This window comes from Mastigoproctus giganteus, chromosome 13, assembly GCF_048544385.1.
Source record: "Mastigoproctus giganteus isolate SK-2022 chromosome 13, ASM4854438v1, whole genome shotgun sequence".
In the NCBI taxonomy this organism is placed as follows: Eukaryota; Metazoa; Arthropoda; class Arachnida; order Uropygi; family Thelyphonidae; genus Mastigoproctus; species Mastigoproctus giganteus.
In genome coordinates this window covers 5,022,914-5,050,172 of record NC_143587.1, presented here as the reverse complement: position 1 = coordinate 5,050,172, position 27,259 = coordinate 5,022,914, and the positions used below count along the sequence as shown (strand labels likewise).

The 27,259-nt window shown below is 36.2% G+C and overlaps 1 protein-coding gene across 2 annotated transcripts in view; it reads left to right on the top strand.

The window, feature by feature from the left end:
- The window catches only part of LOC150075728 (eukaryotic translation initiation factor 4B-like), a 178,061-nt gene that overhangs the window by 66,724 nt on the left and 84,078 nt on the right, over positions 1–27,259 (top strand). For both annotated transcript variants that reach the window (XM_090388176.1, XM_090388177.1), the window contains exons 4-5: positions 2,216–2,332; positions 16,287–16,332. In XM_090388176.1, coding sequence (XP_090244302.1) covers positions 2,216–2,332; positions 16,287–16,332 — 163 coding nt within the window. The remainder of the gene's footprint in view (positions 1–2,215; positions 2,333–16,286; positions 16,333–27,259) is intronic.

Below are 27,259 nucleotides of genomic sequence, written 5' to 3'. Positions count from 1 at the left end.
GCTTCCCTCACCCGAAGGTACTATCCCGATGACCTTTGAATTTCCCCAAACTGTCAGCCTCTACCACCCATGTAGGCAACTTATTCCAGTAATTTATAACTTGCTGACTAAAATAAAACTTCGTGCAGTCCAGTCTAAACATTTCCTCCCGTAACTTGAATTTATGTCCCCTAGTTCTACATCATTTATAATCTTGAAAATTTTGTCCTCCTTCATTTTACTGATGCCTCTCAGAGCCTTAAACACCTCAATCAAATCTCCTCTAAGGTGTCTAGTTCCCAAACTCTGTAACCCACATATTCAAAGTCTCTTCGTAAGGACGGCCTTTTGCCTATCTCCCCAGGTGAGTTACCCGTCTTTGCACCCTTTCAAGAAGCTCAATGTCTTTCTTTAGGTGGTGTCTCCATACTTGAACACAGTATTCCAAGTGTGGTCTAACAAAAGCCTTATATAATGTAAAGTACGCTTTAAAACTGAAATCCCTGCCAGACCATCCTACGTGGCCATTCGTTTTTGAGCCACGATGGGAAAATTTATACAATACTTGTAAGACTGCCAATCGTCCTTTTGGTATTCGTCTCCAAGAGCTACTCAAAGAACTCAATATCAAGGTAGACAAGGTTGCCCAAACACCAAAGCAACCCTTTCCACCCTGGCATGCTCATGTCCCGGCATGTGACTTGTCCCTTAGAAATTGGGGAAAGTCGGACACTCCATCTGTCTACCTGCAGCTTCATTCAGCACACCGAACTGAATATTCTGACTTTGCGCCAGTCTACAGAGACGGTTCGAAGTCGGAATCATATGTGAGATCTGCTGCTGTCTTTACAGACACTACTACATTGGAGCAGATTCCCTCTGAATGCAGCATATTTACTATAGAGTTAGCCTTGGATCACAATAGTGAATGCCAATACCAACGGTTCATTTTATATTCCGACTCGCTCAGCATGTTACAGGCTTTAATATCTGTGAGATATAATCCTCATCCAGTTCTGTCTAGTATCCAGCAGAAGATTCACTTCCTCCGTGGACGTGAATATGATATCCGCTTCTGCTGGATTCCCAGCCACATTTGGATTAGGGGAAATGATTTGGTTGACACCGCAGCCAAATCAGCAATCCCCAATAATAATCGCTGCCTGTCAGTCCCCTATACAGACTACAGGCAAACAATACAGCAGAAGATACATTCCCAATGGCAGGATTTGTGGAATGGCCAGACTGGGAATAAACTATATTGTATAAAGCCTGTAACTGAACCGTGGCAGTCTAGTCCGCGCAGGAATCGTAAGGAGGAAGTTGTTCTTGCCTGGACCCGCATAGGACATAGTCATTTGACTCATTCTTTTTTGCTGAGGGCTGATGACCCTCCTATGTGTGAGTCCTGTGGCACAATTTTATCAATTAGACACATTTTAATTGAATGCCCAGATTTTAGCAATATCCGTTTTACCACTTTTACCCATCTGACTGAGCCATATACACTCAGTCAGATTTTATCTGACAATAACAATGTGTCTGCTGTTTTTAGCTTTTTAAAATCAATAAATATTTTTACTCGTATATAAAATTTTTACATTTTTCTTTTATATATTTGTTATACCTTTTGACATAGTGACCTAACTAATTAGGTCACTGGAAGTTTAAAATTTTTTATAAATGACCTGGTCTTGGTGCATTATAGCCTTAGTAGCTAATGCGCCAATAAAACGAAACCAAACCAAATCTCTACTTGCAAAAGTTCGATAGATCATCGATAGGACACCATGGGCCTTCCTTGCAACCTGTTTACAATGCTCAGAGAATTTCATGTCTGACCGTATCGTAACACCCAAGTCCCTTTCCTCCAGTACTGGGTTTAGTTGAACTCCACCAAGTGAATAAGTTATTTTGTGATTACTGTTTCCCAGGTGTAATACCACTTACACTTTGTTGTATTAAAGCATAGCTGCCATTTTTCTGACCATTCCTGAAGTCTATCTAGGTCTCTCTGAAGCCTTATATAAACATATATATATATATATATATATATATATAAATAAATAAATAAATAAAAAACTTAATGGGCATATCCAATAGTTGTTTGTTTCTTGTATATCCAAAGCAAGTTTACTTTTAAAATTTCATTTAGCAGTATAATAATCAATTAGACACATTAGTAATTGCTAGTTTTATACATCCTACATTATTAATAATATGCATTTACTTATAGGTCATATCTGTACGTCTTCCAAGAGAAGCAGGAGAGAGAGGGAGAATGAGAGGATTTGGATATGCAGAATTTGAAGACAGGGAAACACTCATTGATGCATTGTATCTAAATAATGAGGTAAGCAGTAATTTGTCATTTCAGTTAGCCTTCATCTTAGTTATCTCCTGTGCTTTCACCCATATGCAACTACTTTTCAGCTGTGACTTGCATCTGAATGTTCTTCAAAGGTTAGCATGTTAATAAACTCAGGGGGGAAAAACCCCCACCATTAGGAGGTAGATCTCCCTATTTAGCGAGCTGCACCTGATATAAAAATACATCTTTAACAGATTCAACAAATCTGCTGAATATAATATTATTGGAACATAACTCCATAACCATGTACTGTTAGAGAGTGAGCGCCTTTCTCTCCGACCTCACTGGAAGTCTGTGTAGTTTGGACAGCTAAGCACAGTGTGAAGGCTGGGTCCAGCAGTCCACAAGAGCAAAGATCCGAAGTTGCGAGACCCAACTGGCACAGCCTCAACTTGAAGCAACGTCCAATCAACACAAAGCGGATGGCCGAACCTGAGCCATGGCCTTCACCAGCTCTTGGTAAGAACAGAGGAGACAGAGGCGTATAAATGATGGCCCTTCTTAGAATAGTCCCATTGGTTTTGCCATATGGCCTCCAACTCATTGATCCTCTTCTGCTCAGATGTTAAGTTCAAAGCTCCATCTGCCGGCCTAACTTGGCACGACTGGACACCGAAAGCAAGTCTGGGAGTCCTTCTCTTCAAGGAGTATGGGTGATTCCATGTCAAGTGGCCTAATTTTGAAGATGGTCCCTGCTCAGCCATCTTCAATTTTGTTGAAACTTGGTGTGGATGTTTAAACAGGTTTCAAATGAAGATGTGCAAAATTTCAGTTCAAAATATAGTATGCTTGAGGCACCAGCACCTTTTTTGTGGTCACTTGTGTTACACGGAGCAAATCACAAAAAATTTTCAAAGTTAAGTGTTATACTGTTGCACAACGATGAGAGGTAGTGCTCTGAAACTTGATATATCTAATTAACTTTGATGTCCAGGCTCAAAAACCTTCACATTTTTTACAATGCAGTCTAAAACGCACCAAAAATTTGTCACAACAAATTTAAGCAACACTTTTGAAAGTCAATATTGAAATAAAAACCTTTGGTACCTTCTTCTTTGGGCATGAATTCTGCCTAACTAAATATGAGCTCTTGTTTTCTGGCTGAGATATTTTCCTTCAAAGATAGACTCAAAATTTGACCTATCTTTAGGGGCAAATATCTTAATGTGGGACACCTTCAATTCTCTCATTTTTGCCACCCTTGAAAAGAACAGGTTTTAACAACAAGAATCATGGTTTTTCAGTTTTGTGTCTTGCTACTTAAGGCCTAAAAAATGGCCTTAAACATTTTATATTTTTCACATAATATTTGCATACTTATTTGATGGGGAAGTTTCACATCTCAATAAGTACAGAACTATTGTATTTACAAGAGTAAAATTTTCTGCAATTACTCTGCCCTTTGGTTTAAGGAGAAAGGATATTGTGTCAATGCACAAAAAAAAATTTGTATTTTTTACAATGAGGGTGCAAATGGTAAGAAAAGAAATTGCATGTGTTTCTTTAGTGCAAGTTCCCAAGCCTGAAAAGTGATCTTTATTCAGGATTCCAAGCATAAAGATGATGTTCTATTGGTTTCTAAGCTTGAAAGAAGTTAACTGCAACAATTCGAAGTAAGCAAGTGAGTGTGAAGATATTGAATCACTGCTTCGTAATGGACTGGAATTTTTCATTGATGGTTGATATTACTATTTCAGGCAAGTTATATTGTTGTCCCATTGTTGTTGTTTTTGGAGCTGGAAGATTGGTAATAATTTGTTGTTCAGGAATCTAGCAGACATTTGTCTAGCAGGCCAGTGAAATGAGTAAGCTGCTCCATGAGGATGCATGAAATTTACCAATACATCATGTTCTTCAAATGAAATTTCACAAAAATACTTCCGATCCACCAATTGTTGTCATAAATACAGGCAATGTATTGGCCAGGTTGTAAATTAACAATTGGCACATATTGAATATTGGTTTCACTAGTCTGATCTACATGAGCTACAAATGATGATGGTGTGTCATTTGATACTCTGCAAACACGAATCTGTCTTGCATCAATAGGAATGAAGTGATGATTTTCTCTTGTTCCAGCAATAGTATGAACTTGCTCAGTTTCCTCTTTAATAACAAAACAGAATTTTATTCCAGTCACATGCTTGTCACAAATTCAAACATGTTTCTTGGTGTCAGGATTTGGTTTTCAATTGGGCGTTGGATACTTGCACATGCCCAATCATTTCATTGTTCCACCAGTTCCATCACATGGTGACTTGCCATGGCTAGTGCCAAAGAAATTCCATTCAGCACTGATATCAAAATCCTTCTGATGATGACACAAGTTAATAAAATTCTTGAAATTCTTGTATTGAGCTGCAGAACCATCACTGAAGTAGTAAATGTGCCTGATTTCTGTCAACTCTTCACATATTCAATTTAAGGTTGGTTAGAAAAATATGCATTGCAATTGTGTCGTGTCGAAGATTATGCAGAAACTTATATTCTGAAGTTCAACATCCTTGTAATTAATGACAAATGGATGAAGTGTAGCTGGCTATTCTCCCATTTGTAAACTTAACTTGATTACAGTCAAACAATAAAAAATAGAGGAACAAAATAAACAAACTGTTCATGATGATGATAAAACACATTAATAACAGCGTGGTTCAAATATCAGCTATTTATACTTTTTTTGTATGATTCTAGAATATTCCAGAGTTCTAGAGTGTTCATCAGTTCGAGTTCTAGAATGTTCATCAGTGTTTTTTTTTTTTTTTTTTTTTTTTTAATTCTAGAATATTCTATAATTCTTGGGTATTCTTCTAGAATATACTCTATTTCTAGATTATTCTAAACATTAGGCAGGATTAAGGAAGTGTTCTGCAACAACAAAACAATACGGCACATAAAACTACTTGATGTTTAGGCTTAATTTTAAGGCCTTAAATGCAAAGACAAAACAGATAAACCATTATCCTTGTAGCTGAAACTCTGCTCTTTCCAGTGGTGGAAAATGAGAGAATTGGTGTCTCACATTAAGATATTTGCCCTTTAAGATAGGTCTAATTTGATTTTCAAATTTTGAGTCAATCTTTGAAGGAAAATATCTCAGCCAGAAAACAAGTATAAGAGCTGATATTTAGTTAGGCAGAATTCATGCAGATGTTAAATGGAATGCCCAAAGAAGAAGGTACCAAAGGTTTTTATTTCAAAGTTATGACTTTCAAAAGTCTTGCTTAAATTTGTCACAACAAATTTTTGGTGCCAGTTTTAGACCGCATTGTAAAAAATGTGAAGGTTTTTGAGCCTGGACACCAAAAGTTTTGCATTCTCTGCCAAAAGTTAACATGGTATACCAAGTTTCAGAGCACTACCTCTCACTGTTGTGCAACAGTAACACTTAAAACTAAAATTTTTTTGTGATTTATTCCACATAATACAAGTGACCCACAAAAGGTGCTGTTGCCTCAAGCATACTATATTTTGAATTGAAATTTTGCTCAGCTTCATTTGAAACCTGTTTAAGGCCTACCTAAGATACGTGGAATGACCTGTATCTTAGGTAGTACTGGGCTACCAGCAGATAAGCCTGGCTAATCTGCTGGTAGTAATTTTACTGGCTAATATACATAAGGCCTCAGAAGCCACAGTTCTACAGGCCCTAGTTATGCCAAGAAGAGCATATCTCTGTACAGAGAGGATCCGACGAATATGACAGTTTTTAATTCTCCCTCCCCAAGCTCTAGCTGATTATGTATATAGGTATGGAGTAATCATCATATAATCTAAAAATGTTAATGAGCCTAAGCTCATCAACATAACTTTTTACATTAAAATCAATGTACAGTTTTTGGATCGCTTAGCCCCCTCCAGTTGAAATTCCAAACTATAGTGGAGAGGATACCTCCTCTAGCACGGGGAGGTGGGTCCTCTACTATCTAGTTTACAATCATCTTTTTATTACATTAGTCTTAAGTGACGTATCTTCATCTCATATATAATTTAAAACTCTGTATATCTTAAAAATCTTGTAGGCATTGTTTACATATTTATACTATTTACAATCAATATATACAATTTAATTCGATCTAAATTATTGATTGTGAATTCTAAAAACCTCTTGTAATATCTAAAAATGCAATATAGCGTTCCAAAATTCTAAAGAGCCCATGTGGCTTGAAGTCACCCACTTTCATCTTCAAATTCTCTCTCACTTCATTATACAAGAAGAAACACAATGGGTAAGAAGTAATGTAGCTATGAAAGAAAGGTTTTATGTAACATCCACAGGAACATTGTGGCAGTACAAATCAGGCCTTTACCAGCCTTAGCCAAAAATATACAACATCCTATTTCTGTAATGCTTGCCTGACAGCATCAGTTCATCTACCTTTGGTTTGCTTTTATGCCTGTTATTTATTTTTGTTTCAAATATCTGTTTACCTAGTCTCCTTTCTTCTTTCTTTTCTACATGCTCATACTCTCTTAGGTTTCCTACACATATAACTGGTGTCATACACTTCTTGCTTTACTTATTCTGTTGTAAAGCAACCTTGCTTTATTCTGTTGTATTATTCTCTAAAATATTAGATAGAAATGTAATATTTCTTAGGGACCTTAAATTACTAACTCGTACCAGGGTTTTTGAGGTGGGGGGTATTTAATATATACACAGAATTTTCTTTGTCTCTTCAGCTTTCATAGGTTTTTTGTCTAATTTTCATGAAAAATTCTCTACAGCATTTATTCTGAGACTCTTGAAGACTTTGGAAGCAACTATCTAACAGGACTATCATCAGCATATAATAATCCAATTTTTACATTTTACATACTAAAGTTTGTCAGTAACTTGCATTGCCACTTAAAAGTGGCACATGAAAAAACAGAAGTAATGATAAGGTGCAGCTCTGCTGCATTATTGCATTTGTCTGTTTTATCTTTCAAAATATAGTAGAAATCTTCCTATTACTTTTAGCAACTATGAAAAAAATTTGTGCAAATATCATTTAAAAAAACTTCAATCCTATGAGAACATCCAGAAGTTAAATGCAGCATTCTGTTGGTAGGTTACTATTTGTATAGAGAATTGTGTAATTCTTATCTGTAATGTCCATTAAAAACTGGAGATAAAATGATTTGCTGCTGCTTGCAAGATACATTATGTAGAAATATTAAGGCAGAAAAAGAAGTGGCTAAAAATTTAATAAAATAAATTTTCCTTCTTATGTACAGTTTTACTTTTTCTTTTGCAAAAAAATAGTTATCACTCGAACTCCCCCCCCCCCCACCACTGATGGCATTGTTCCATTACATCGGTTGTGCATAAAGTAAAAATATAAAAGCATTCTCAAATTAATTATAACTCACAGACTTTTAGTTGTTTATGTCTTACTAATCTAATATTAAAAATGGGAGGACTTCAATAAAACTCTTGTTTTATTGAAGTCCTTTGCTCAAAAGTTGCACATAATTCATAAATGTTAATATTAATCAAATCCCAAAATTTGCTAGGATTAGTTTGTGAGCCATGTTTTGCTACAGTGAGATGAATTATCTTCAAAGTAACTCGTTCAAGATATCACTGTTAAGTAAATAAATTCAGTTTATAATCAATTTTATTAAGTTTAAAAAAGAGGTATGCTTTGACTGGAATTCATTTTTGGATGAATAAGGTCAGTTTTTTTAAACTACAGTCAGTCCTCGTATAACACATGTTTACACTACACGAATTCGATCATACACGATTTATAAAAAGGGGAACAATATCGTATATAACACGAACCAAATTCACTTATGCACGATTCGCCTTTGCGTTTACAAGAAATGGCAGTCAGACCGGAATCACCCGAACTGAACGCAACACGATAGGAATGAAGAGAAGATTCTGAAAATGTATTTGTTTTTTTATATCAGTGAAGGGGAAACACATTTCGCCATAATAACGTAAAATTCCAGCTATCGGTATTATCGCAAATGCAATTAGATCGAGTTTACTACCAGTTTATAACAGATTCCACTAGCAGGAACGCAACTGGTGATTGTTTGTATTGTTTTATGGTAGTAACCCCCAGAAATGTGCTTTAGTAAAATGTGAGCTAGTGAGGTATTAATAGTTGTCTCTGCCTTTACGGTGTTGTTTATTCATTTGCTACACGCGCACAGCTTTATGTATATCAAGCGTGCCTCCTCATTTTGTAATTGTGCTTTATTCCCTAAAAATGAGTAAAATACTTAAAAGGTGTGAAAAGGAAGCGTCCTGGTGAAGACACTACGGATTCAGGGAGAAAAAGGAAAGCAATATTGATAAACAGAGGCGGACTGGGTCAAAAATTCTTACCTGGGAAAATTTGTAGTAGCCTCATACTAGCATTTATGGCCAAAATTGCACCGGCCTCTGACCCACTGTGGTTTCCCTGGTAAGGCTTATGGCCAGTCCGCCTCTGTCGATAGAGAAAAAATATGAAATTGTGAAGCGCTTTGAGTGAAATGAAAGACCATGTGATATTGCACATGCTACAGGCCTAAATGAGGCAACGCCGAGAATTACAAAGAATGCAGAGAAAATAAAAACTTTTATAGCAGAAACAACTCAAAGTGCAATTAAAATCCATTAGATTAAGACACAAAGAATTGGCAAGTTTGCTTACGATAGAAGCAAAAGCATTAGCAATATTTTATTACGTAATAGTTGTAATAAAATACAAAAGTATTTTATTACGATAATTTATTGTGTTTGGTAATGTTTTGATTACAAATGTGTGTTCAATCTTGGGTGGTCGGCACCTAACCCTATTTTTCCCATAGGGTCTGTTGTTTATATTGCATGATTTTGCATTGCACGAGGGTTTCTAGGAACAAAACTATCGTGCTATATGAGGACTGACTTTAGTTTTAAAATTCTTTCATCTGTACTTTTTATAATCATTTAACCAAAAAGATGAGTTGAATGACTTAATCTTTTACTGTTTTTAATATTATATGCATAAAAATACAATTGGACCTCTATATAACGAAATCCATTGTTCCCTTGAAAAAATTTGCTAAACAGAAATTTCATTATTAAGAAATATGACCTTTTCAACAATGGAAACTACTGTAATTCAACATTCAGAAATACATGTATAGTAAAAGATGGAAAATAAAAATCAGAAGAAAGCAGCAATGAATGAATTTTCTAACATTTTAAAACAATTTATTAATACATACATATTAAGAAATTACTACTTACACATTGCGCACAATGTATTAGTACACTTTTAAGAATTATTTCATAAAATATATATACAGGCATACCTCGAATAACGAATAGGATGCGTTCCACGAAATTACTTCGTTAAGCGAAACTTCGTTTTCAGAGGTAAAAATACTATGGCCAGAATAGGGATACGTTCCTACGTAAAGAAAATGAAAAGCTTTTTTTTCGAACAAAGAAAAGTTTTATTAAATAAACAGTCAACTTACATACAAAGTGAAATCACATTTTAAAATACGAGTCTAAAGTTGTTGTTTATGCTCTTTTTCTCTTTCATTTAACAATTGCCTATACGGAGTTATTGCATTTAACACTGATCGCTTAACAATAACACTTCTTCCTAAATCAGGATCATTTTCACTAAAAAAATTTAAAACGTTTTCAATGTCATTTAAGCACCTTTTTAAATCTTTGGTTGTTAACACTTTTTCGGCAGGAACTTCTTTAACCTCGTCTTCATTATCTTTGTCTTCGTTGCTAACAAGGTTTTCTAAATCTTCCACTGAAAAACCATCATCTTCTGCATTCAATAAATTTCTAACATCCTCTTCATCGACATTTTCGAAACCTATTGATTGAGCCATCTGGATAACTTCATTTCTAATTTCTTGGATGTTATTTTCTTCTTCTAGTACAACTTCTGGCCATATTTTGCGCCAAACTCCATTTAAGCATTTCTTAGTGATTTCTTTCCAAGAACTATCAATGTTTTCAATTGCGTTTTTAATGGTGTAGTTTTTCCAAAAAGTTTTAACTGTCATTTCCTCTTTATCCTCTAGTTCAGTTAAACTGCTTAATGTTCGACGCAGATAATAAGCTTTAAATGATGCTATTACTCCCTGATCCAATGGCTGAATCAGGGAAGTTGTGTTTGCTGGAAGAAACACAACTTTGACAGGGATGCATGTGTCCAACGTGTTAAGATCAGTAGGATGTCCCGGAGCATTGTCTAACAACAAAAGAGCTTTTTCTTCAAAGTTGTTTTTTTTGACAATACCGTTTTACTTCAGGACAAAAGTGGTTAACAAACCAATCAGTAAATAACTCCTTGGTAACCCACGCTTTTCTATTTGCTTTCCATATTACAGGTAAATTCATTTTTATGTTACCTTTTAACGCCCTCGGATTTTCTGAATGGTAAACTAATAACAATTTTAATTTATAATCGCCAGAGGCATTTGATCCAAAGAGTAACGTTAAACGGTCTTTGGCTGCTTTGAACCCAGCAGCTCATTTTCCTTCAATAGAAATGAAGCTTTTTGTTGGTAGCCGTTTCCAGAACAAACCGCTTTCGTCAACATTGAACACCAAATTTGGAAAATTTTGACGTTCAATGATTTCCTTTAGTTTTTCTGGAAACTTATTTGCAGCTTCTCCTGTTAATTTTACACTATGAATCCTGGCCCGTTTTTTAAATTTCTCGAACCAACCACGAGAAGCCCCAAAGGTTTCCGTAATTTCTTCAGTTTGTTTAGATTTCAGGTGATTAAACTGGAATATATTTTTTTTTTATGTTAAATGGGGCTTGAAATTGCCGACTTCGTTATATCGAAGCTTCGTTATCAGAGGTAACGTTAACCGAGGTATGCCTGTATATATATATATATATTTTTTTTTTTTTTGTTATACACTAGATTCTACTGTACACCATTCGTAAAAATGTTTTCATTTGTATAAGCACTCCAATATATTAAGTAAAAAGGCCTCTGCACTCTGGATTCATTATTTTATTCACTATTTTGCAGCACAGAGCAGAACGACAAGTAAAATAAAATGACGGGTTGTAGTTAAAGCTGGTTTAATGCTGAGCACCATACATACAGTAATGTATGGTTACTGTATGTATTTGTTTTACTGTTTATTGTATGTATTCAGCATTAAACCAGCTTTAACCACAACCCGTTTATTTTATTTTCCGTTCCACTCTCTGCTACAAAATAGTGAATAAAATAACTCAAATATATTTTCTATTACATTTTCTTCCAACTAAAGGCCTTGATGCAAAGTTTTAAATGTTTCCAACATTTCATTTTGGAAGGTTTATTATGGTCCTCATTTTCATTCAACTTATTGTCAATATTGTCACTAGTTCTTTAAATATGCTCCAAAATGTTGGAATCACTCAGATATTCATCTACTGTGGCATAATAATCAACTCCTAAAAATTCATCAAGAACAATTTCTCCACTGATCAAACCTTACTAGGAACTCTTCCCAAGATTGCTCAATGTCTTGTAGTAGTTCATCTCCCTCATCACTGTTAATTAGCATTTTAGCAAAACAATTCTTAATCATTGTTTCCTTCACATCTTGGCTCAACACTTTCACCAACTCTGTTATGCACATCCACAAATCTACAGGGTGTCCGTAAAGTCTGGAACCAGTGGAAAAAATTTTTTTTCTTTACAGGTGAAAAATGACATTAGCACTGGATGAAAGGGTTGAGATAGTCCTTCTTAGTGGTCATCAGGAATGGACCCAGAAGGAAGTAGCAGACGAGTTTAATGCTAGGGGATTCCTGAAGGCAGAGGTGTATGCTGTAAAAATCTGAGATCTTCGTCATCTTAAGAAGAGAATTACCAAGGCTTGTGCTGAGAAGAATCCAAACAAACATGGTGCACCAGCTGTGAAAATGCATGGAGAGTCAGGGTGAACCTGTTGAACACATTGTAAATTAGAGTAAGCAATTGTAGTGTAAATTCCATTGGTTCCAGATTTTTCAGATTCCCTGTTTAACAGAATCGATAGGTTTGTTTGTTTGTTTCTATTCTCAGTATAATTTTTTTTCAATATTCACCTTTGGTAATGCATTTTCAAAATCTTGGCTCATTATCTGCAGTTCAGATGAGGTATTTGGAGGGAGGAATAAAAAAAACTAGCTTCACACTTGTAAGTTTCAAAATTTCTGAGTGGATGTGGGCAGGACAGTTTTCGACAATCAATTCAATTTTTCTGTTTTCTTTCGTCATCTTTCTATCAAAATTTAATATTCACTGCTCAAAAATTTTATTTTACTTGTCATCCAAGATTGTCTTGTCGTAGTTGTAGTCCAACTCTAACGACTTTACTCCTTTCAAACATCGGAGTTGTTTACTTTTGCATATTACCAAAAGCTTCAGTTTTTCATTACCACCATATTTGTACTAATATGGCTGGTAATGAAATTCTCTCCTTACTGTTTTTACCACCTAAACATTTATAACCCTTAAAAGGCATTGTCTTGTTTGGCAAACATTTAAAAAACAAACATGTTTCATCAACGTTGAATGTCTTTGGGTTTGTCATCGTCATAATTTGCCATTTTCAATCCACTGCAAGATGAAGACCTCTCCAGCAACTTTCCAGTTCCTTCTCTGGGCTCAGCCCTCCATAATTTTTTTTCAAAACTTCCTTTACAATGGGCATATTATAGTCTTCTTCGAGTAAGCAATGCTGCTCTTTAAATTTGTCCAGCCAACCAGAATTGGCTTGGAATGTTTTATGCTCCAGAAAATATGAGTACTGCCTTTGATATCAGTGCATTTTGGTCTCGAATCAACTTCATCCACTTAAAAATTGCTTCATCTACATCTTCACAAAGGCATAATTGTGCATACTTCTGATTGGGTCCCATTTCCTCAAACAGTTTGAAAATCAAAAGACAGTTTTTCAGAATGGTTAACACACTACTGGCAGTAATACCAAATTTTAAAGCAATTTTTTTGCACTCCAACTACACTATTAAGCACTCCCACTTTTTCACACTACATTGTAAGGTTACTTGCACAACAGCTAAATGAAAATGATTTTGAGACCACTTGTAAACAGAGACAGGTGAAATTTAGTGAAAGTGTGGATGACTCATTTCTTTGAAACAACAGATGAATTTGTGAGATAAAGGAAAATTACTCTCTCCTAATTCTCTAATAGGATGCTTACGATAGAAAACAGGTTAACCAGAACCAATATCCGCCGTGGGAATATGCCTTAATTTTTGCCAACGGCTGGATACATAGATAGCAGTTGACCAGTATAGGTTTTAGTTTTTCTTTTTAGCTGTTGCTAACCCACTACACTAGTGGGCAAAGACCTCTCCCAAAACATTAACATTTTTTTCCATGGTTGGCCATAGAAATGACCATTTTTTTGTGGTTGGCCAGTTTTCTCCTGCAAGGTGTTACTGGCACCACTAAATTGTATAATGTTTTAGTTCTTATTCGTGGAATTAATCCCATTAGCTTTTAAAAGCTAAAGGGATTAATTCTTAATCCTTTTAGCTCTTAATTTGTGCTTTCTACAGCATCAGCTTTATTGCCTAAAGGCTAGAGGTACGAACAATGTGTACCCAGGTCTGTCGAAATCAGTTTGTTATATGGAAATTTTCTTCGTTATACGAAAACTGTTTTCAATGTAATGACCAGAGGGAAATCAAATCAAAAAAGTTTGCTACGTAGAAAAATTCGCTATATGGAAATTCGTTAAAGAGAGGTTTGACTGTATGTAAACGTTTTGACATAATCATATTAATCTACTGCAAAGAAGCATAACATCGTTGAGTGGCAGAAGACAATGGTTATTAATGGGCATTGCTCTTCTTGGACTAGTGTTATTAGTGCAGTCCCTCAGGATTCAATGATACTCTTGTTTTCAATACTTAACAATATTGACAATTGATTAACAATGACCATTAACATGCATCGACATCCTCTTCACTCAGAATTTGCACTTATAAGGGTACTGTACTGCTGATTTCTTGAAGAAATCGTTGCAAATTTTAACAATTCCAGTTCTTGTACACATATAACACTATATTAAAAAAAAAAAAAAAAAAAAAAACATATAGCCTATAAATGGGTGTGCCAGTTATGAGCTAAAAAGGTTTTCTTTTCCTAATATTCACATTGGCTTAAAAATCTGCAAGAAATAATTCAGAATTGCTCACTTTTTGATGCCACCTTTACTTTGAATTTTGAATTTTTTTCAATACAATTGTAAAAAATCAATTTTTTTATATTGAAACATAATATAAAAAATGTAGTTTTTTATTCTCCTATTTTAGTATTATCTTCCTTATTATTGTCTGATGTTGAGCAAAGTTTCAATCAAACATTTCTCGTACTTCAATTGGATCTAGCAAGAGAGCAAAATGACTGGATATGCTGTTATAAAGTGTTTGTATGTGAGTGATGCACAATGAAAAATGTGAATTTTAAATTCACGTTTTTCATTGTGTACATTCAATTATCAAGAATAGGCATACCTAGATCCTGTATTTTTATTTTTTACATGATAAGTAAAGTATTTTCTGGAATTTTCAATGGTGAAATCAAAGAAAATGCTTTCATTGAAAAGATTGGGAGTTTCAGTTGCATGGACTGAGTAGACAGAGCAGTGTATCACTGAAGGTTGTGCGACATATTGATGACCACACATATCCATATTTGAATTAAATTAAGTTCTAATAAACTGAAAAGATTTAGGGCTAACACCTTAACTTAAGGGAAATTCACTAAACATAACATGTTAGTGCATTAGCATCATGTTTGTATGTAGTGAATTACCAAAAATGGCAAAATTTCATTGTTTTTATCATATCTCATATTGTGAATACTTTCACAATGAGTTGCCTGATATTGCACTACCTTGAATAAGTAATATTTCGCCAGTAGAAGCCTATTATTACCTATTGTCAGTGGATATGACCACCTTGAGATCGCTGTTTGGGTTCTCATTGGTGGGTGGGAAGTGACAACTCAGTTATGAAGCATAACTTCACAATACAAGAGATGCTAGATGGTGTAGTAGTAGTAGTGGCATGTGATGCAAGAAAGCGAGTGCAGCATCAGCCAGTAAAAAAAAAAAAAAAAAAAAAATCACCATTCCCTCCAAATGCCTGTCCAGTTTCTCCTTAAATCTATTTAACCTATCAACTTCCACAACGACAGATGGAAGTTTGTTCAAGCAATTAATCACCCGCTGGCTAAAGGCAAATTTCCGCACATCTATTCTACATCTGTCTTTTCTTAATTTGAATTTATGCCCCCTTAGGTTCGTAATCTGAACAAGTGGAAGGATCCCATCAGAATTCAGCGTGCTCAACTCATTCAAGGCCTTATACACCTCAATCAGATCACCGCGCAGGTGCCTAGTCTCCAGCCACTGCAATTTGCAGAACTTAAGCTTCTCTTGGTAAGAGGATCCTTTCATTCCCCTCACCAATCTTGTTGCCCTTCTCTGTACATGCTCAAGCAAATCTACATCCTTCCTAAAATGAGGCCTCCAGACCTGTACAACAGTATAAACTGAAAATAAATTGAAGAAAAGAAAAAGAAGTTGTAAAGGTATTCACAATATGAGATATGATAAAAACATGCCATTTTGCCATTTTTGGTAATTCACTAGCTGCAAACATGATGCTAATGCACTAACCTGTTACGTTCTAATAAACTAAAATTTCAGTTATAAATGTAAAGTTAGCATCCTTGATTACTGAAGTTTCTTAGTGGATGTTATTCACTTTAAGCTTTTACTTTTAAATTGGCTAATTTAGTTAAATTCAGAGGTTATTCAGAAAACGATTTTTTGTATGCTTTTATTGTGTTTTGTTTTATTATACATACATAACTAATTTTGTTTAACATTACTTTTTTTAAATTTTTATTTTTTAATTTTCATAATTGTAGATTTTTGCAGCCAGTAATTTTCATATTACCATTTCAGACACTCAAGAATAGACCTATTAAAGTGAGTCTAGCAGGAGAACATGGTAAGAATGAGTACTACTGCTTTAGCATTTATGTTGTTTAAATTAAAAGTGTTAATCCATTTATCTCATTTTTGATTTCTCCTTCCCAACCTATGGCCTCACTCAGAAACCACCCTGTTCACTCTGGAGTAAACAAGGATATACTGTGTAGCAAAGCTCAAATTTTTACTGTATAGCTTTGCTATACAATAATTCAATCCTCATTAATTCAATATTGGATTATTCAAAGGGCTATGTATTTTGAACTCACTGCTGCTCCCTGATTAACGATAAAGGGATTATATTGAAGTCGAGATAATTTGAAATAAGTCTATGATGAAATTTAAAAACTTTTGAATAACTTGTCTAATTTGACATGGAACTTACTATAGTAGAAGCCCTCTTTATTGACCTCTGCTTTACTAACTTGCTGGATTAGCAGACATTCCCTTTTTAAAGAGTGATAATTTTTATGGCAGAATTGTCAAGCATGCAAGCCATTGTGCCAGTTTTGTTTATATAAGCTGAAACTGATGCTGAAGTGAAAGGCACAAATAGTAAGCACTCACACGAGACCTGGCAGATTCTTTGCACATAAAATTCCAATAAGTAATGATTGTTCACTTCTAAAACTGCTCAAATAAAAGTTTAAAAAGGTTCAGCCAGTAGCATTGTAGTTGTTTTGGAGAGACATGTTAACACTTCAGCTCTCGATTAACTTGGTAGCATCTCGCAGATGCTGCTGGGTTAATCAAGAGCCTGAAGTATGAAAAGTAATTCTGTATTGTTGCTAGCCATTGATTTTGTGTTATTTTCTGTCTAATGCACACTGTAGTGTGCTGTGGACACTGGTCCAGGATGCTCACAACTAGTAGGCTAGTGGAGTATATCCATGCCTGTCTGTTGAACTGTATACTTCCAGGGATTTGAATTGTTTATTCCAAACTATTTTTGCCAGTAAAGTTTTTATTTATTGTAATTACAGTACAGTATGTAATTTAATTAAATATTATGCAAATTAATGAAATATGGATGAGAAAGAATTATTTCTATGAAAACTAAGTCAGATGCCCCCAGAAAGACTTCATGAAGGCAAGTTGCTAAAAAAAAAAAAAAGAGTGCATATGAATTTGGTGTTGGAAAGATATATATGGGACAGTGAAAAAAAAAAAAAAAAAAAATTTAAAATCAAAGGATTTTTTACTTGGTGTGCTTCACTAGTTCTTGCTGCTTAAAGCTTATAGGTGATACCATATGGCTGTGGTTTATGCAATAAAGACAACACGAAATTCCAATTGACTTACCCATACTCAGAGAAAAGGCTTAGCTGTGCACCAAAAGATTGTTGGTGCAGATAGTTTTTATAGCAAGTGATGAATGGTTTGGACATTAGGAAAAATTTCATAGTATCAATGATTGAGCATTGAATTGAGCTATGATCATTGATACTATGATACTATGATCATTGATACTATGAAATTGAAATTTCATAGTATCAATGATTGAGCATTGTTGAACCTATATTGAAACATTGAAATTGTGGGAAGATGGTAAAAAAGAAAGCTATGCCATTTGCAATTCCCATGGTTTGGTGGGATCCTACAGATCATTGTGATGACTGTTACATTTGCTTATTTAATATAGAAGGATACAATGCAAAGAGTAAGGAAGGGCATTGTGTATCCTAATATTAAAACTGCCATTAGACCAGTCCCATATGGAAAAAAGTTGCCAATTCCATGCCTTCCACTTGTATTGCAGAATGTAGTAGCAGAGTGCTGAAAGCAAAGTTTTTGAAGATGAAACTGAAGTCTACACTCCTGGAAACATTGTCCAGCCCTCTATCAACAGAGAAAAATTGATTGAAGAACAGTATGGACAAAAAATGCCTGAATTGAAAGATATTAGTTACAAAAATGATTGCAAAAAAATGAAGCCTGCAATGCCACCAGGATACTAAAAATAGGGGAGGGAGGGAGGGAGGGAGGCAGGGGGGGAGAGAGAGAGAGAGAGAGAGAGAGAGAGAGAGAGAGAGAATTGCAATAGCCACCTGCGGTGACAATTGGAACTCAAAAATGGCTGCTTCTTGTTGTTGGGTTGGCAAATAAGCTTTTAAAAATATAAATCATTCATCTTTACCATTTTACTGCTACTCACTAAAAACAACATGGACGGGCTCTTCATTCAGTGGATGGGTTTTCCATGAGTTTGTACCTTCTTTAAAGAAACACATAACACTGCTTATCTGGATATTGCACTTTTTTTATTTGTGAGGAATTTAAAAGAAAAGGGACATAAAGGCCATGTTTTTTACCATTAAAAGGAATATTCTTTATCCAACCATTCTATCAAGGAGTTCTAGAATATTTAAAAAGACAAAATAGGTAAAAGTTCAATTTTAGAAAAATAGAAGACATGAATATAGGTCTTAGAGACCTACATTCATGTCTTCTTTTCTTCTAATTAAAAGGAATTAAAAGAATATTCCTTTTAATTTACTATTAAAAGGAATATTCTTTATCCATCCATTCTATCAAGGAGTTCTAGAATGTTTAAAAAGACAAAATAGGTAAAAGTTCAATTTTAGAAAAATAGAAGACATGAATGTCTTAGAGAATTGTTAAAAGTTATCAATATCAAAAATATTTATAATATAACACTAGCTTGGTACAGAATTCATAGTTAGCATCATCATTAGCAGGGCACATGATGCAAGAAAGGAAGTTTATATAGCATCAGGCAAAAAAAAAAAAAAAAAAAAACAGACCCTTCTCATTTCACCCATCCACTCGCTCCAAATGTTTGTCTAGTTCTGCCTTGAATCTGTTATCAACTTCTACAGCGACAGATGGAAGTTTGTTCCAGCAATCGACTACCTGCTAGCTAAAGGAAAACTTCCGCACATGTATCCTACAACTGTCTTTCCTCAATAAGAATTTATGCCCGTCTCAGGTGATTATTCTGAGCAAGAGGAAGAATCCCATCAGCATTGAGCATGTTCAAACCATTCAAGACTTTCCATTCAAGTTCAACATTTACTAAATCTTAGCAAAAACTACACTTGAGATTGATAATGAAACTCTTAACTTCAAGGTATAATGAAGAATGCATGTTATTGATAGATTCAGGCAAATTAAAGGTTCTGAACATTTAAGACAAAATGAAGGACAATGCAGAAATCATACAAGTGAAGAAAGATACAATGAAAGCGTAAAATCATACAGGTGATGACAAAAGCTATATATTTTTTAATTATATGTCAGGCAATATGTCTGGTCATGGTAAAGGAGGCTAGGTTAAGGGAAACAGCAAAACTTTTTTTTAGCTGTGCCGGACTTTACTTTCCCGTTAGTCATAACCATTGTTTTTTTATGAGTATCTGTACAGGTGTAGGTGCTGATGCCCCACTGTATCTGGCTGCTGTACTAAGCATTTGGCTGCCAAAGTTCTTGAACTGATGGATAATGCAACTTATGACAACAATCCCCATCCACACCTGGGGATTTGCAGTGATGAAGAATTGAACAGTATTCTGTCAGGAGTAATCATTACACAAGGTGGTATTCTTAACATCCAGACTTGCTATTAACAAAGAAAAGTGAGAAATGTGACCTATAAATGTGTGCATTTAAATGTAAACAAATCATTATATATACATATTTTATGATCTCAGAAACACCTATTTATTTGCAGTTTTATTGGAATATTTTTTGTAAAATTGCGTGTTTGTTTCTTTCTCTTTTTTTTTTTCTTTCTTTCTTTTTTTTTTTTTTTAATCATTCCCTTGGACTCGGAAAACCAACTTCTACTAGTTCACCATTGAGAAGGAATCGGACAATGCTTTCTCCTTTCTGGATGTTCTAGTCCAGTGTGAGAGCACTCATTTAAAAACCTCAATGTACCATAAACCAGTGTGTGCTGACCAATTCACCAACTATTAAATCTGCACATGCCCACAGCCACTTACCTAGTACCGCACGGGGCCCTTTTAGCCCGTGCCTGGACCCATTCCAGTTCTACAGGTAAAAGATGTTATGAGAACCCTAGGGCCTCCCACAATGATAACACAATCTTGACTGCCTTCATTCCCTATTTCCCTGGTGTATTGCAACACCACTCTAAAATCCTATGCACCTACCAGGTAAAATGTTTACAATTACCTGGCAGAAAACTGTGATTTCCCCCCCCCCACCCCGAGAGTGAAAATGCCGACCCCCTCCCTGTGACGGAGCGGCTTGGTGTATCGTATTTCCTTCCGTGACTGCAGTGGTTGTTAATTTGGGGAATCTAAGAGAAGACTCCGAGACCAGACCTCAGAGGAGGGCAATCCAGTCTGCTGATTCGGAGCACTTGACGGTCACAGAGAATTATTGGTCATCTCAGCACGATGTTGACCCACGCCAACACATCGAAGCCATCAACCACTCATGAAATTTCTACCAACGATTGTGGCTACAATTTCTCCACATATCACATTGCCATGGTGCTTTAAACTTCAATAAAGGAGCACATATTCATCCTATTATCATCATCACGAGCCATTTTCAATCTACTGCAGAATGAAGGCCTCTCCAGCAACTTTCCAGTTCCTTCTGTTTTGTGCAATGGCCATCCATTTACTACCCACAAACTCTTGAATTTCATCTGTCCATCTCTGTCATTGTCTTCCAGGTTTTCTTCTGGCTCCTCTTGGGTACCATTCTGTTATTTTCTTAGTCCATCTGTCGCCATCTCTTGGACCTATGTGTCCTGCCCAAGACCATTTTACTTTTGATAAGAATGTCCTTTACTTGAGTTTGCTGCCCAATCCATGTGTTTTTCTTCTTATCTAACAGTCTGATTCCCAGTATAATTTGTTCCACTCTTTGCTGTGTAGTTCTCAGCTTCTCTTCCATTCTTTTGGTGAGTGCCCAAGTTTCACTTCCATAAGTCATGGTGGGGAATATATGTTGGTTCATCATGGAATGTTGCTCCTCAGTATGTGACTATATTTCCTGAATGCTATCCATCCAAAATTTATTGTTCTCTTGACTTCCAGCCATTTATTACAGCTAACGACTTGTCCCAGATAAGTATGACTCCACCTTTTCAATTATATTATATCCCTTTATATCCCTTATTACATTATATCCCTTTCTGTGGCATATTTGTTCATCATTACTTTTGTTTTAGCCCTATTCATGTTTAGTTCAAAATCGTTACTAACTCTTCATAACTGATTAAACTTTTTCTCTAATTCTTTGGGATCTTGGCTTATGACCACAATGTCATTGCAAATTGTAAACAGTTCAGGTACTCTCCATTTGCATTGACTCCTTTCTGCGACCAGTCTAATCTTCTGAAAGCTTTTTCTAGGGCAGCAGTAAACAACTTTGGAGATATTGTCTCCTTGAGTAACTCCTTTCTCAGTTTTAAATTTGCTACTATCTTTGCCTAGTCTAATAAAGGAGGTAGTTTTCTCAAAAATTTTCTTCAAAATCATAATATGTGGGGAATCTAAGCCTTGTCTTTCCAGTGCCCGAAACATTGCCTTTTGCTGTATGGAGTCAAATGCCATTTCATAATCCACAAATGCCAGGCATAATGGTGTTTTATATTAATTTACTTTCTCCATTAGCTGTGATATTTATTACGTGAAGGTGATCCATAGTTGAGGATCCTCTCCTAAAGCCAGCTTGCTCTTTCAGTTGATCCTCATCAACTGTTCTTTCTAATCTGTTTGTAATGACCCTCCTGAACAACTTGTAGATGTGGGATAACAAGCTAATTGGTCTATAATTTCCAATTTCTGATTTATCTCCTTCCTTATGCAGCAAAATTATGATTGCATTATTCTGCTCCTTAGGCATCACACTTTTTCTAATGCATTTTGTGAAATCAGTTTTTGTGTCCTGTCTCTTCCCAATTTTAACAACTGTTTATCACGTCTGTCTACAATTCTGCCCAGACACGATAGGAGGGAGTGTATAATGAGAGCCTTGTCAATCAATTCGGCTCTGGAGAGAGATTGTGCAAGGCTGAACTTGCATGTTCTGTGCTTGACAGGAGAGACCTGCTTCTACAGGGATGGGGTACACTTTTAAATAGAAAGGGCGCAAGAATATTTGCTGATGCTATCGAGGTAGTGTTAGGTGGGGCAGAAAACTACTAGCTTGGGGAGATACATGGAATAATAGATTAACAGTAGCCGCTGGCAGAGGTGGAAGTGATTCTTGCACTGCTTCTATTAGAATGAGCAGCAGCCTGGAAAGCAAGGCAATGGAGATTTCCAGGACTCTTGGGAGTCATAGTGGAACAAGTAAATACATGGGCTGTGTTAGGGTAACTAAGAGTAGAAACAGGTGCATCTATACTTGCATGTACACCAATGCTAGAAGTATAGTTAATAAATTTGATGAGCTCGAAATGAGAGCAAGACATCAAAGGCAGATATTGTTGGGATATTAGAGATGTGGTGTCACACAGACATAAGCAGTACAGAATTAGAATTTGGGGAGAACAATGTGTACAGAAAGGATAGGCAGGACAGGAAGAGAGGAGGGGTTATGCTGTTAGTTAAGAAACACAAAATCTAAGGAAGTGCATCCAATTGATGTTGGTGATCAGTGCAATGTTGTCTGTTTGGTGTGACATAAGCAGTGGGAAAGGAAAAATTAGAGTAGGTGTGTGTTATAGGCCTGATGAGTACAATGAGCATTTGTGCACAGAAATAGTGGGCCACTAAATCAGAATGTCTTATTATGGAGGATTTTAACTTTCCAGATATTGACTAGAACTCACACTACCAAGACTTTTCTGGATTTATTGGATGACTGTTTTCTACAGCAACATGTTTGATAGGCAACAAGAGGAGTAATACTCTTGATCTGGTTATCAGCAGTAATTATTCATGCATTACGAATTTGCAGATAAAGAAACCACTGGGTGACAGTGATCACAATGTACTGATGTAGAAATTATTTAAAGATGTAACTACCATCAATGCTAAAGAGAAGGGCTTTTGCTTTCGTAAAAGTGACTACAGGTGTCTCGGACAGTTTTTAAATTCTGTACAGTGGGGTCAACTGATGTTGCCAGTGTTGATTTCTAAATGGGAAGCCTTCAGGAACTTAATTTTGGAGGCTACTAGGTTTTTCATTCCAACTAAGAAATACTGTTTAAAGGCCTAAGTGGATGTCAGATGAATTAATGAGGCTTGTGGCCTAGAAAAAAAAATATATGGGAGGCATATAAAGTATCAGGTGACACAGAAGCCTATGGCAGATATCAGATAGTCTGTAATCAAGTCACAAAGGAAGTTAGGCAGACGAAGGCAAATTACAAAAAATCTTTGGCAAAGTATGCAAAGTCCTTTACTTATGTAAATTCTAGAAGGAAAGGGATGAATCAGATTGGACCATTTAACATAGATGAGTGGACTATTGATGATCATGCTTGGGTAGCTGATAAACAGAATGAGTATTTTGCATCCACATTCACACATGAGGAGTTATTCAACAAGGGGAACTGCCAGAAGTTTATCAAACTAACAGGGAGCTAAGTGATTTTGTAATAACTGAGAGCAAAGTGGAGGAGAAATTGTTGAAGTTAAACATAAAAAAGGCACCTGGGGTGGATGGGATCTACTCAGTTATATTAAAGGAGGTAACAAAGGAAGTAAACAAACCCCTTAGCCATAATTATGAGAGCTTCCTTGGACACGGGAGGTCCCCATGGATTGGAGGTGTGCAGATGTATCGCCAATTCACAAAGGTGGTTCAAAAGGTGACACAAAGTAACTACAAACCTGTTAGTTTAACTTGTGTTCTGGGGAAATTAATGGAATCACTTGTTAAAGAAGCATTGCAGAATCATCTAGACAAGATTGCAGTAATAGTCAAGACACAGCATGGGTTTGTTAAAAGTCTTGTCTGACCAATTTGAATGGATATTATGATGTCACAAAGGAATTGAATGCCAAAATAATTTTGATATCATATACTTGGATTTCAGGAAAGCTTTTGATACTGTTGCACATGGAAGACTTCTGTACAAATTGGAGAGGCATGGCATTAAGGGTAAGTTGCTACAATGGATAAAGGGATGGTTGAGTGGGTGACGACAGAGTGGTAATCAATGGACACTGCTCTTCGTGGACAAATGTTGTTAGTGGAGTTTCCCACTGTTCGGTGTTGGGTCCACTGTTGTTTTGTATATTTATCAATGATATTGATGAAGGTATATCAGGCTTAGTGTCGAAGTTTGCAGATGATACAAAGATTGGCAGGGTTGTTAATGACAGTAAAGACAGTATGCTACTCCAACTGGATCTGGATAAGTTGGGCAAATGGGTGAGGTGACAACTGAAGTTTAAAATTAACAAATGCAAAGTACTGCATATGGGTAGCAATAAACCAAGAGAAACGTACCAACTGTGTGGTACTACACAGGGAAGTGGAAAGTGAAAAAGACCTGGGGAGTAATTGTGCTGTCAAATATGAAATTCGCTGACAGTGCAGACGGGCTGCCAGGGCAGGTTATGGACTCTTGTCAATGATATATAGGAATTTTGCTAGCAGGGACAGGGAGGTGATTATCCTGTTATACAAGGCAAAGGTCAGACCACACCCAGGCTGCTGGGTGTGGCCTGACCATTGCCTGTGTAAAGCTCTGGAGGCCTTATTTTAAGAAGGATGTAGAGTTGCTAGAACAAGTATAAATAAAGGCAACAAGATTGGTGAGGGTAACAAAGGGGTGCTCTTACCAAGGCTTAATTTCTGCAAATTGCTGTGCCTGGAGAGTAGGCACCTGCGAGGTTATCTGATTGAGGTGTATAAGGCCTTGAATGGGTTGAGCAAGCTGAATGCTGATGGGATTCTTCCTCTTGCTCAGATTAAGAACCTGAGGGGCATAGATTGAAATTGAGGAAAGATAGTTGTAGAATAGATGTGTAGAAATTTGCCTTTAGCCAGCGATCTTTTGTTTTGGAAGTTGATAGCCTAAATAAATTTAAGGCTGAGCTGGACAGGCATTTGGAATGAATGGAGGGGTGAAATGGGAGGGTTTTTTCTTTGGGCTGATGCTGCATAAGCTTGTTCTCTTGCATCATATGCCCCTATTAATGCTGATGCCAACTCTACAGTATCTTCATCTTCCCCTGGGGCTTTCTGATTCTTCATTTTCTTCGACCCATGTTCTATCTCATCAGGAAGAATATCGGGTATGTCGATGTGATACTATATTGCGATCCATCTTCCCCACTGCTGGCATCATTTCCTTGCTCTTCAATTCTCTATAGTAGTCTTCTGCTATTTGAAATTTGCTTTCTCTGCTATTTATAAGTACCCTATCACTATTCTTCAGTTTTAGTATCATTTGTCTTTCTTTGTTACTGCTCATGGCTGCTGATTTAAGTCCTTTGTTCTCTCTTAATGCTTGTAATACTTTTCTTGTGTTAAATTTACTTATGTTCTCTCTGAGTCTCTTTCTAATGGCCTTGCATAACTCAGTATACTCAATTTTCTCATTTTCAGTGTTTATCTTAACTCTTCATTTCTCTTCTTCAGTTCTTTGACAAGTCAAGTGTTTCTACTAATTTTTTTCTTCTTTGGATTTCTTTTTACCTATAGGTTTCTTAGGCGGTATCACTTTCAAAAAGTTGTAATAATCCTTGTCAATATGTTGTTCTTGAGCAGTTTGTAGAAGCACAAACTTGTTCTAAAGTTACAGTACATACTTCTTTTTCTCCTCTTCTGTTATCTCAAAGACCTTCATATTATTTACTCAAGTCAGTTTTTTCCTTTCCTTTCTTTTTTTACATTCTGTGAGCACTTCCAATATTTGCCTTGTTCAGCATTAGCATTAGTAGAGGCATATGATGCAAGAAAGCAAGCTTATTCAGCATCAGCCAAAAAAAAAAAAAAAAAAAAAAAAAAAACACACCACTCCCATTTCACCCCTCCGTTCGCTCGAAATACCTGTCCAGTTGAGCCTTAAATTTGTTTAGGCTATCAACTTCAACAACAAGTGATGGAAGTCTGTTCCACCAACCAACCACCCACTGGCCAAAGGCAAATTTCCGCACATCTATCCGACATCCGTCCTTCCTCAATTTGAATTTATGCCCTCTGAGCTGATTATTCTGAGCAAGATGAAGAATCCCATTGGCATTGAGCATGCTCAAACCATTCAAAGCCATATACACCTCTATCAGATCACCTCGCCGGTGCCTAGTCTCCAGACTCTGTAATTTGCAAAACTTAAGCCTTTCTTCGTAAGAGCAACCCTTTGTTCCATTCACTAATCCTGTTGCCCTTCTCTGTACCCGTTCCAGCAGCTCTACATCCTTCTTGAAATGAGGCCTCCAGACCTGTATACAGTACTCAAGATGTGGCCTAACCATTGCCTTATACAAGGGAATAATCACCTCCTTATCCCTGCTAGAAAAATTCCTGTATATCATTGACAAGACACCATGAGCTACTCTTGCAGCTCGTCTGCACTGCTCAGAGAACTTCATATCTGCCTGCACAATTACCCCCAGGTCCTTTTCATTCTCCACCACTGTCAGTGTAGTACTGCAGAGTTGATACGTTGCTCTGGGGTTACTGTTTCCCATATGTAGTACTTTACATTTGTCAATGTTAAACTTCATTTGCCACCTCTCAGCCCATCTGTTCAACCTTTCCAGATCCTGTTGCAGCAGCATAGCGTCAGTGGTGTTCTTAACAACCCTGCCAACCTTTGTATCATCTGCAAATTTGGACATTAAACTTGATATCCCATCATCAATATCATTCATAAACACCGAAAACAACAACGGACCCAACACTGAACCCTGAGGAACTCCACTAATAACATTAGTCCACGTTGAGCAGTGTCCATTGATTACCACTCTCTGTCTTCTGCCACTCAACCATCCCCTTATCCATAGCAGCAATTTGCCTCCAATGCCACACTGCTCCAATTT